The 12,155-nt window shown below is 39.4% G+C and overlaps 1 protein-coding gene across 1 annotated transcript in view; it reads left to right on the top strand.

Moving 5' to 3' along the window:
* Nucleotides 1-12,155, top strand: part of PPIP5K1 (diphosphoinositol pentakisphosphate kinase 1) — a 201,687-nt gene that overhangs the window by 114,044 nt on the left and 75,488 nt on the right. Inside the window, 4 exon segments of the mRNA XM_033919568.1 lie at nt 2,686-2,793; nt 4,056-4,172; nt 7,603-7,767; nt 9,841-9,990. Coding sequence (XP_033775459.1) covers nt 2,686-2,793; nt 4,056-4,172; nt 7,603-7,767; nt 9,841-9,990 — 540 coding nt within the window.

Here is a 12,155-nt window from a genome sequence, read left to right as displayed (position 1 = left end):
TTATCTTTATGTTTTTTGTTAAAGCCAACCTGTAGCAGGTAGTCTTCGGATAGCAAAATACAAGCGCTCATGCACCCTTTCTTCTTGCTGTCTCCTCCCCTTGGAGTTATGTTTCAAACTCAGATCTTTAATGACTGAGGAAGTCCTGTGCTACATTGTAAGACCTGCATATACATGGTTATGCCTCTCAAAAGCTTCCAAATCTCCTGACCGAAGTTGGGGACTTGGATTGAGTTTTCACGTGTCTTAGTGGAGTGTTGGTATTGTCTTGCAAAACATCACAACCCTAGTGCTTGCTCACGTGATGTTACATGTGATGTATTAGTGCCCAGTGCTAACAGCAACCTGATTGCTTTGGAGTCAACTAGACCTTTTACAATTCAGTTTTTTCAGGTTTGTATTTGTACCTTTATGATCCAGCCAGATTTTTTATTTGCTAAAATAAAATCCATGCATTATTTTTATGAATGTATTATCATATGGAATTAGGAATATTGATAAAAAGGGGGGTATATATTTTATCTTACAAGAATATTTGTTTGTAAATACAAGTGATATGTGAAAATTGTTTGTATTATGTTTAATTCACTTGTTGTAAGAATTCAAAAATGAATAAATAATAAAAAAAAAAAAAAAAGCTTCCAAATCCTTTCTAATCTGGAGAGGCTGTTTCCCATGTGAGTTCTTTTTTTTTTTTTTAATTCTTTATTCATTTTTTAATCTTAAATCAAGTGTACAAATAATAAAACATTTGAAATTAAATACATCACTTGAATTTCTTTCTAATATAACATCAAATACATAAATTTATTCCCTTCCCACCCACCATTTCTGCAGTAGATTAAATTATACCTTCTGGTGGAATTTGTTCTGTCACATTTATAGAATGGAAAGCATAATTGCTATACAAAAAGGGAATTATAATAAATTTAAAGAGATCTGGGGGCCATTGACAACTTACTGCAATGAATAGATACTATTTTCTATTGAAAGTATATTTCCATAGGGGGGGAGGGAGGTGGTCTAAAGTTTACTGAAGGTTTTATCAATAAGAAAGAATATATTTGTATATTTTTGATTCCCATGTGAGTTCTGTGGAATGACATCTCCCACACCATGAGGGTTTTACAAGTTGGGAGATTGTAGCTCTTTGTCTCTGCCATAAAAGCACTGTTCTCTCTTGATCTGTATGCAATGTCCAAATCACCATTTCTCTAGAGTAGTGGTGTTGTAGAAGTGATACAACCACCACTAGCTATAAGATAGAGATATGCAAACAGTATTGTCTTCTCTAGATTTATTATACTGCAGTTTTATTAACCCCAGCTCTGCAAGTAAGCAATTCTGAGTTCTACCCCTTATCAATATAAAGTAACTACAAGAAATAAATATAGCAGTAAAAAAGACTTTCTAGAAAGAAATAAGATGTATGAACAAAGCAGAAATGATAAGAGCAACTTTTGAAATTTTTTAGAATATCGCAGAATAAAATAGAGAAACAGTTCTTTGTAGATACTCACCAAATGTAGAATGGATCCAACGCTCCCTTCCTGGATACAAAAAGAGTATCGCCTGTGTTATCTGTAAGTGATTACAAAACCCAGAATCAGGGTCTGTAGCCTTCCCGAAATGCAGGCAGGGACAGCTGGTAGCATTTGACCGTTGTTCGAACAGTAATGTTGACAGCTAATGCAGTAAAGGTGGAAATAGATAAGCATAGAGCAAGCAAGTTAGAGTTGGAGTTGTTTGTCTGTAATAGTCCAAAATGTTGAATAAGATTGTGGCAAGTGATTAGCTATGTCACTCCTTTATCACTTCAGTGACCACAGGAAAGTCTTATGGCATTATTTTTAGAAGGTTTCTTGCAAGTTCGGCCTCTTGCATAACTGGGAAACAACCTGACCCTCAGTTTGGGGCAAAGTAAAGATTTTATGCAGAAACAGCAAGATCATCTGAGGTGAGGTGCAGCATTTCACATCAGAGGACTCATGGTTCAAGAAGGCCTGGTAACCACCCTTCCCCTAAGATTGCCTGGTCCATGGCATCCTTTCTTTTGCAGGTTCAACCCTAGCAGTGAGTTTTGACACATTGTTAGCGGGTCAGGCACCACTATAATCCAATTTGGCAGCAGGACAAGAAGGATGCTGCTGGATACCTCCCTAGACCGGGGCAGGAGGCTATTAGGGGTGGAAGTATTTGGGAGCCCATTGGCCACCAGGGAAGTTTTGCAGGATGGGAGTAAGGGTCATGGAGACTGGCCTTTTGGCTTTAAATATCTCCCCTCCCGTCAGTGTGCGAGCCAGCCCTAGTTCATGCACTGAGAGAAAAGGAAACATTTTACTCCTGACACAGCAAAATGTCGAAGATTCCTGTGGTGAGGTGAGTGTGCATTCTGTTTTCTGTCACCCCATATGTAATAATGCTGTGGTCATTTTTGTGCCATTAGTTTACTGCATCAGTAGCAAAATATTTTTTTCAGTAAGGGACCTCAGAAGGGCACAATGCAATTTTCCTGTGTAGTTTGATAGTGGTCCAAACTTGTCTGTCAATTAAGAACAAAGTACACTATGGTTCTGGAGTTCTGTGGACTCGAAGCTTTAATGACAATCCACAGATCTAATAGCCTTTAGGCAGCAAGCTCTCTTTACTATATGACTTGCATGTCTTTTTGTTTGCATATGCTAGGAGTCCAAGGACCAGCAATGGAAGAGAGCCATGGACTACTTAAGTGCCGTTTCAGAGCTGAACTATATGACACAGATTGTCATCATGCTATATGAGGACAACAACAAGGTAAAGGATCAACAATAAAGGCTCTATTCCTCCTTAATCTAGAACTGATATGAAAATTCTGAGCTCTCAATGGCATCTTGTATGGCTAAAAACCTTCCTGCACTCTCAACTAGACATTAAATTCCATGAATCAAAGAGGTGTTCTTTCACAACTCCCTAGGAAAAGTAAATGCATGTTTGTGTGATTTTTAAAAATTTTTTTTAAATCAGGCTTTACAGACTATAATAGCTTTTATGTAGGGCACTGGTTATACTGTATCTCTCACAGATGAAAAATCTTCCACTTTTTTTAGCGAGTTAGAAGGGGCTTTATAGAAACATGATGGCAGATAAAGGCCAAATGGCCCATCCAGTCTCCCCATCTGAAGCATCCACTATCTTTCTCCCTAAGAGATCCCACATGCCTGTCCCATGCTTTCTTGAATTCAGACAGTTTTTATTTTCACCACCTCCACTGGACGACTATTCCACACATTTACCATCCTTTCTGTAAAAAATAATTTCCTTAGATTACTCCTGAGCCTATCACCTCTTAAATTCATCCTATGCTCTCTCATTCCAGAGTTTTCCTTCAATTGAAAAAGACTCACCTTCTCTACATTAATGCTATGGAACTATTTAAACATCTTTATCATATCCCCTCTGTCCTGCCTTTCTTCCAGAGTATTCATATTAAGGTGTATAAGCCTGTCACCATATGCTTTATGATGAGGACCACTAACCAATTTTGTTGTGGCTCTCTGAATCCATCCTATTTATATCTTTTTGAAGGTATGGTCTCCAGAATTTCACACAGTATTCCAAATGGGGCCTCACCAGAGACTTATACAATGGCACTATCACCTCCTTTTACCTACTGACCATTCCTCTCCTTATACAATCAGATGTGTATGTCTTGTAATCAGATCCTGCCATACTAGCAATTATAATGCATGAATATATTCCATGTTATTTTCCTTCTAAACAATCTCCCTTCTCCTGATGTTTTCATAGTGAAAATCCCCATAAAAATGATACAATTTATATTACCATCTAACACTTTATATGGCAGAACCTACATGTTTTGCTCACCTGATGGGATTTGTATGGGCATTCAGTATAATACTATGGATAAAATCACTATTTTTATGCTTTGCAGTTTTTTCATTAAGTCTTTGAGTCTGACTTTAAGTAAACTATTTGAGTTTGTTGGTTACAGAAGGATTAAGGTTTTGGATATCAAAGTTCAGATCCCAAGCAATGTTTTATTCTTGTAATGTCAGGATCCTTCTTCAGAAGAGCGTTTTCATGTGGAGCTGCATTTCAGTCCTGGTGTGAAGGGCTGTGAGGAAGATGAAAATGCACCCACAGGATGTGGATTTCGTCCTGCATCAGCAGAGGTAAGGGGTCCCATTTTAAATCTGGGTTTGTATTTTGTCCTACATTTGCTGCACGTACTCTGCCTTCGGAATAAATTTACTGTGCAAGAACACGAAATAGGAGCAACTTTAGTGAAAGCACATCTGTTTTATTTATTTAAAACATTTATAAACTGCTTAAAATCAAAGCGATGAACAAAATAACATACATATTCTATCCCAGGACAAGCAGGCAGCATATTCTCACGTATGGTGACATCACCGACGGAGCCCCAGTACGGACCTCTTTAAAAGTGCATCGCCACTTTAAGATCTTAAAAAGTTTGTGATAGCCCAAACCGCGCATGCATGAGTGCCTTCCCACCCGACGCAGGGCACGCGGTCCCTCAGTTAAGATAAGCCAGCTAAGAAGCCAACCTGGGGTGGCGGGTGGGTTGTGAGAATATCTGCCTGCTGTCACTGGATAACACCTGTTACAGTAAGTAACTGTGCTTTGTCCCAGAACAAGCAGGCAGCATATTCTCACGTATGGGTGACCTCCAAGCTAACAGAAATGGGATGGTGGGAGAGTTGGCCGGAAGAAAAATTTTTTTTACAATATAGATTGGCCGAAGTGCCCATCCCATCTGGAAAAAGACTCCAGACAATAGTGAGAAGTGAAGGTATGAACTGAGGACCAGATGGCAGCTGTACAGAGTTCCTCAATAGGAGTAGATCTCAGGAAAACCACAAAAGCTGCCATAGCTCTAAATTGTAGGCTGTGACACGACTCTCCAGTGCCAGTCCATTCTGAGCATAATAGAATGAGATGCAGGCAGCCCAACCAGTGGGAAATCGTTATTTTAGAAACAGGATGCCCCAACTTATTAGGATCAAAAGAGATGAACAGTTGGGGAGATGTTCAATATGGCTTTGTCCGATCAATGTAAGAGGGCAAAGCTTGTGTACAGTCCAAAGTATGCAAAGCAAGTATTCCAGCATGATAAAGAGGCTTAAAGAAAAACACTGGTAGAACAATGGACTGATTAAGAGTGACAACGTTTAGAAGAAACTTTGGACGTGTAAGCAGAACCACCTTGCCATGATGAAAAACTGTGAAGGGTGGATCTGCTATTAATGCAGAGGTGAAAGCAATAAGGAAGGCCACTTTCCAGGTAAGAAACTAAAGATGAGTTGTGGCCATTGGTTCAAATGGGGACTTCATCAAACTGGAAACGACCACATTAAGGTCCCAGACGACAGGTGGAAGCTTGAGAGGTGGTTTAACATTGAAAAGTCCTGTCATGAATCTGAAGGCCAAAGGATGAGCAGTAAGAGGTTTACCCTCAACTGGCAAGTGAAAAGCTGTAAGAGCGCTGAGATGGACTCTTGACAGATGTAGATTAGAGGCCAGAAACATACAGAAGAAACAGATAATCCAACACCAAATCTACTGATAATGAAGTTGGATCATGATGATGAAGAAGAAGACCTAGTCCACTTTTGTTGATAACATAGCTGAGTTGCTGGTTTCCTGGATGCATCAGTCCATCAGTGACATCACCCTTACATGAGAATATCTGCCTGCTGTCCCTGGATAACACCTGTTAAGGTAAGAAACTGTGCTATAAAGACAAACCAAATGATGGCAGAGGTGATAGTTGGTTTTCAGCGGCTGCAGTTTCTAGTCTAGATAAAGTAAATTACTGATACCATCTCTTTGTAAATTCAGCAGTGCTGGATGTTTAAATGGCGCCTGTGATAGTATGAGCAAGGGTTGGGGGTGGGCCCGTGGACACACAGTCAGACACAGTCATAAAGGTAAAGTCTTTATTAACTCGAAAAGGATAAATCTTGTTACTTCGCAGGTTCAGGATTGAATGATTAAAGTCTCTGTAGATTCCAAGAAGGCCGAGTTTGGGCTTATGACTGACGGGCCCTGCATGCGCTAGTCTTTCTCAAGTACTCCAGTGATGCTCTGGCTCCAGCCAGACCACAGTTTTTCTCTCCAGTATTAAATCAAGAATTGGCTTACCTCAGCCAGGTTGTGAAGGCGCATACTAGGGATCCACTTCCTTCTTCACCCAACTCTGGCCCTGCTTTTATACTTTCTGGCAGGTGTTTTCCTGGCTCAACCCCTCCCAGGTCATTTCCCCCCTTGGGGATGGGCTGTGGATTTTAAGGTGGCTTTGACACGTGAGGGAGTATGCATCAGGGGGAGTGGTAGACACTGAATATATGTCTTAAGTAGTAATCACATCATCATTTCTATATATAGGAAAGGCTTAACTTCACCACTATACATATAACTTTATAGCCTGCCTCTGGCCCACCTCAAACACCCCTCTTGCAGACTATGCATATATTTTGTGCATACATAGGATGTGAGTCAGCCACACAAGTCCTTTTAAATATCATGCTTATGCTTTTTCTCTGAGTGAAAGGCAAAATAGGATTTTTAGGCTCAATATTAAAATAAAAAAAGCCGAGCTCCTAAATTTAAGTTGCTGCAAGGCTCCTAAATTTGTGCTTTACTTTCAGCCAAACTTAGGAGCTTAAGTTTTTTCAATGGAAACTTCATCTTCATTTAGGAGCTTAAATATTATGCTCATAAATTTAGGCCTGCCATTCATTTTTAGATTTAGGAACCTAATTTATGAGCCTAGGGCTGAAAACCTTTGCTAAGCTTTTATCTCCATCCTAATACCCCTGTTGCCACCTACTTTTCATATTAAATTTAGGAGTTTAGTGAACTTATCAACATACTAATTTTCGGAGAGGCCAATTTAGGACCATAACACTCAAAGCAAGGAGCATAAATCCTTTGAATATCAGGCCCTTTCTTTAGTTGCCAGAACTAGAGGCTGATTGAAATCAGGTCCTGCCTTCAAACAGCACCTACTTTCTCCCCTCATGAGCAGTCGAAGCCTTCCCTTCGGATCCACCCTTCAGCCCTTTCCCCCTCATTCCTTGGCCTACCTTAAATCCCGGTGATACAGTAACTTAACTGGGCAGGAGAGATCCTAGTCAGTTACTCCTGCCCCTGCCGACTCTGCCATCAAAATGGCTGTCAAAACCTAGAGAATCTGCCACTGAAGGTGGAGATGGCAGAGGCAGGAGTGACTAATGTTCTCTCCTGCCCCAGTTAGACTTCTAGACCACCAGGTCTCCCAAGTAAGTCTAGGGGTAGTGGGAGGGCATTGGTAGCTTTGGGCAACAGTGAAGTGGGTATATGGTTTCAGCCAGAAATACAGTGGCATTTTTGGCTGAAACTGAAACATGACCAAATTGGAATTTTGGGTTAGTTTTGGCCAGCCTCTAATAAGAACATCTATCTGTTGCAGACCCATTTCCCTTTCTAATGTCTATATTCCTTGTTCATGATCTTTCTTTTCTCGTTGTCTCTCAACTTTCTTCATTCTTCCTTTATTAGAGGTTTCAGTGTATTGCTCTTGATTTGATATCAATACAGAATGAAGATAAGAAGCCAAATCAGGGAAGTCTAGAAGATCTCTCCAAAGTGAAGGGAACAGATGAAGTGGACAGAGATTTACTGATGTCGCCTCTACCCTCTGAACCAATCAGTGTTCCACGAAAATCCCCACTGACCCGTTCTAGGAAAACTGGTTCCATGGAGGTAATTTAACGGAAAATGGGATAGAAGCAAAATCAGTGAAGCATATCTCAGAATATGTAACGTTTCCATTTCATTAATGAGTAAGCAGTTCTAAAAAATATTGTTACCTTTTTTTAATTTTTGGCAGATGGTGAGATTTAACACTGGCTTCTGTTTCCACAGTAATGACAAGCTCTTATTAAGGTCTAGCATTATAGAGCTCCTATTCAGTTATTTTGTCTAGTGTGAACTATAAACCATTCCATTGCTTCTTTGCTGTTGGATTGGAAGATTAACAATAAAATGGATCCGAAATGCTTGGTGGCCTGTCTGAGGGCAGCCCAATACAGTAAAATCTGTAATATTGGAACATACGGCTCTGTTCTGATCTGATTAATACACATAACTGATATTTGTTGAATGCATTTAAATCAACTGATTCTGTGACTTGAATCTTATTTTTGTAAGCTTCAGTTCAAAGTCACACTTGGTTGCAATGAGGTTGCCTAGAGCAGAAGATTAAATGGTAGAGGAGAGAACAGCTATAATTTTTTATTTTACCCTTTTCTTCAGCCTGAATCCCAACTATTCAATTTATTTGGTTTGACTGAGGTGCTGGGTGGGATGAAATAGCGTAATTTTTCACCCAAGTGTGCTGATCGGGTCTGGAGAGTAATCGACCATAAAAGGAAAAAGACAAGTTAAAGAGAATGTAAAAAGTCATCTGCTTTAGTTCTTCAGCAAAGGACAAAATTGGAAGCTGTATACTGGCTGGTGCTCAAAATTTGGGTTGGATCAAAGAAGTGAGTGTAATCTGTGTACAAGGTGGGGTTGGTCTGTTAGAATTATAAAGAATAAACTTTATTCTTGTATACCGCCATACCATTTAGTTCTAGGCGGTTCACATTCAAGAGAGACTGGACAGTTCAGTGACAATACATTCTTGGAGAATACAGAGTATAATTGACGTTTAATTTACAAATTTTTCAAAAAGATATGTTGTCATAGATTTTCGAAAGGTGTAATAAGACTGAGTCTGGGAAATTATTGTACTTAAACCAATTGTTCAATTTGCCTGCCTCAAATGCAAACGTTTTATCAAGAAATCTTTTATAACAGCAATGCTTTAGTGTAGGAAAGGCAAAGAAATTGATTCCTCGAGCAGACTTTTTTAAATCTCATATAGTTCAAACCGAGAACATAGGTAAGCTTGAGGTTAAAAATAAGTATGTATTTATAGAACATCTATAAAAGAATTGGGTACATTATAAAAGTCATGAATGCTGTTTGGTTGAAAAAAGCTGAAGAGTAGAATCCCCTTAATTCTGGAAAAAATTTTTTTTTAAATTCAGGAAACTATTTTATAAAAATTCACAGATGAAGATACACACATTTCAGCAATAGCATGTAACTAAAACAAATAGTGCTGAACCGAAATTAATAATATGTGTGTCCAAATTTCTGACTAGCATGCAATTTTGCTTGTGCAACTTCTAAGTTCAGCTTTGCACATAGCTTAATATAATAATGAGCTGCTAATCAACCTTAACAACCATTATTGTTTACAATTGTCATTAATTGGTGCTAATTGGCGGTTTACGTGTAACCACCCACAGGCTGCGTGCTCAAATTCCAGAGCCCGCAACTTCAACCCATCCATGCCACCTTGGAGGGTCATGGAAGGGTTGGGTACATATTAGGCAGTTACAAGTACTTACCTTTAATCTTAGGCACATAAATGCAGACTTATGCTAGTCTTCTGTAATAGATTGCGTGCATAATTGCTGTAATAGAATTCTCGCTTAGCATTCATCATCCCAGCACTTAACTTTAGGCAATCTATAGAAGACTACTCCAAATAGGTCCACGAGTCATACATGTAGTACAAATATAGAAAGACAAGTGTTTAATTTGGGGACATTTATTTAGAAGCATTCAGGTAGCATACGCAAAGAAAAATGGATTTTACCATATGAAGTACATCGGGCAGGAAATATGATGTTTGCTATAACATGGTGGTCTCATGGTTTTCCAAAGCCTGTTTCCAGATAGCTATAACAGGGTTGTACTCTCTGTTCCTGGGTTTGATTGCAGGTGATGAACATCCAGTGTACAGGGAATATCGAATTCACGTCCCAAAAGGGGCGGCGGCGGCGAAGATCAGGAGATCCCCATCACTCCCCATCTTCCATCACTCTACAGCCCCGGGCCATGTCCATCACTAATCTGGCATCATGGCGACAGGTGTCTTTCTTTTTCGTTTAGTTACTCAGATTTTTCCTTGGATGTTATCTTTCCATAACATTCACCTCTTTTCTACCTCTTCAGTTGCTTTTCTCTGTGTCTCATGTGCTGAAAACCCTCACAGCTTGAAAACTGGGAGACACAGCTAATGTCTGGAGGTATAAAAATAGAAATCAAATGTTTTGAGAGTTTCTGTTTTTTGGGGTTTTGTTGTTAATTTTTAGGTTCCCATTCAGAGAAGCAGAGTCTAACTTAGGACTAAAATTACTTTGTTGAGTTACCAGCATTCATTTGGGTCAGAGTCTCTATTTCCATTGGTAGATGAGACCATTTGAACACAACCCTTTCTGGGTTTCTTGTACAGTGTATTAATAAACATAGCTAATTTTGAATTACCATTGAGCTTGAGAGCAGAAAAGGCCCTATTTATTGACTGAATCTCCCTGTTTCATATTGTAATACCATAGATTTAAAGAGTTGCTTGTCTAAAATCCAAGTTAAACTAACTACTGTATTACGACAATATGAATTCAATATTTAAATAGCTGTCCTTTGTGTTTCAGAGGATAGTGTGATCATAAAGGGGATACTCTGTTATCTCCTGCTCCATATCTTTTGTCATTGTTGCACAAAAAAAACATATTAAAAAGAGCCACGTACCAATAACAAGCCAGATGCAGTGCTGCCACTTGGCCTGCATCAAAACTTGCAGGCTCCTTCTGTCTACAATCAGGTCTTTGTATCTACAGACACGTGAATGTGGAATGTTTAAGAAATAATATTTGCCATCTCATCAAAAATGACTTCTCCACATCTCAATTTTCTAAAAAGCATCTAAAACATTTTTAAAGTGTCTATGAAGAGAGTGCATACAATTCAGTTCAGGAAATGAACAGCTGTAATTGTACTTTTTTTCAAGAATTAGCCAAAAGATCTGATGTTGAAGATGACGAAAATCAATGTTCATATCAATATTATCTACTAAAGATGGCTATAGTTCAGTCCTGTCCTGTCAAAGAAGCTCCTGATTTGTGAGGCCCAACTTTAGTACAGGAAGAGGTGGTCGGAGCATACCGCGAGTGATTTCCTTCACTCGTCGGCGCTCCAGCTGCCCTCTCCTGCCCAGTAATTCGCAGTCGGAAAATACCGCGAATGACCGGGACCGCAAATTCACGGGGAAGCACTTTATTGCCATTCACTGACAGACAAGAGATTTTTGTTTTCTCTTGAAGAACTTTTTGTGTTTGACTAAGATCATGTTTAGCTGCGTTGATGTATGCACAATTGTGGAGGTAAGAACATAAGAAGTTGCCTCCGCTGAGTCAGACCATAGGTCCATCCTGCCCAGCAGTCCGCTCCCGCGGCGGCCCATCAGGTACTTCTCAGAGATGCAAAATGTCTGAATTTTAAACTTTTCTTTTTTGAAGACCATGAAAATGAAAACCCTGTGCATCTCTCAGCCCTTTCATCTTAGGTCCTTCTCCTTCTCCTCCTCTTTCTATTTTCTTTTTGTATATCGTGTCTCTTTAAATCTTCAGCTCAGTGTGCAGTGATGGCCCCAAAAAGCAAATGGAACATTACGAATTATTAGGAAAGGAACTGAAAATACAACGGAAAATAATACCCCTGTATTGTTCCATACTGAGACCACATCTTGCATATTGTGTGCTGTTCTCATCACTTCATTTCAAAAGAGTTGTAGTGCAATTGTGAAGAACCAAAATGATTAAGGGATGGAATGACTCTCATACAAGGAAAGACTAAAGGGGTTAGAACTCTTCAGCTTGGAGAAGAGATGGCTGAGTGGTGATATGATACAGATCTATGAAACTTGAATGGAGTGAAGCGGGTAAATGTGAATCGAATGTTTAATCTATCAAAGTATAAAGACTAGGGAACAGTCCATTAAGTTACATAGGAGAAAATATGTTTTCACCCGACATATAATTAAGTTCTAGAACTCATTGCTGCAGATAGTGGTAAAAGCATTTACCACGGATAGGTTTCAAAAAAGTTTGGACAGATTTCTGGAAGAAAGTAACCTGGGCAAACCCCGAGGTTAAGTATCATGGAATCTTGCTACTTTATGTGACTCCGCCAGGTACTTGTGACCTAGACTGGCCACTGATAGCAGCAGGGTACTGGGCCAGATGGACACTTGGTCT

The sequence above is a fragment of the Geotrypetes seraphini genome, chromosome 14 (assembly GCF_902459505.1).
Source record: "Geotrypetes seraphini chromosome 14, aGeoSer1.1, whole genome shotgun sequence".
Lineage (NCBI taxonomy): Eukaryota > Metazoa > Chordata > Amphibia > Gymnophiona > Dermophiidae > Geotrypetes > Geotrypetes seraphini.
This window is presented reverse-complemented; position numbering and strand designations above follow the sequence as displayed.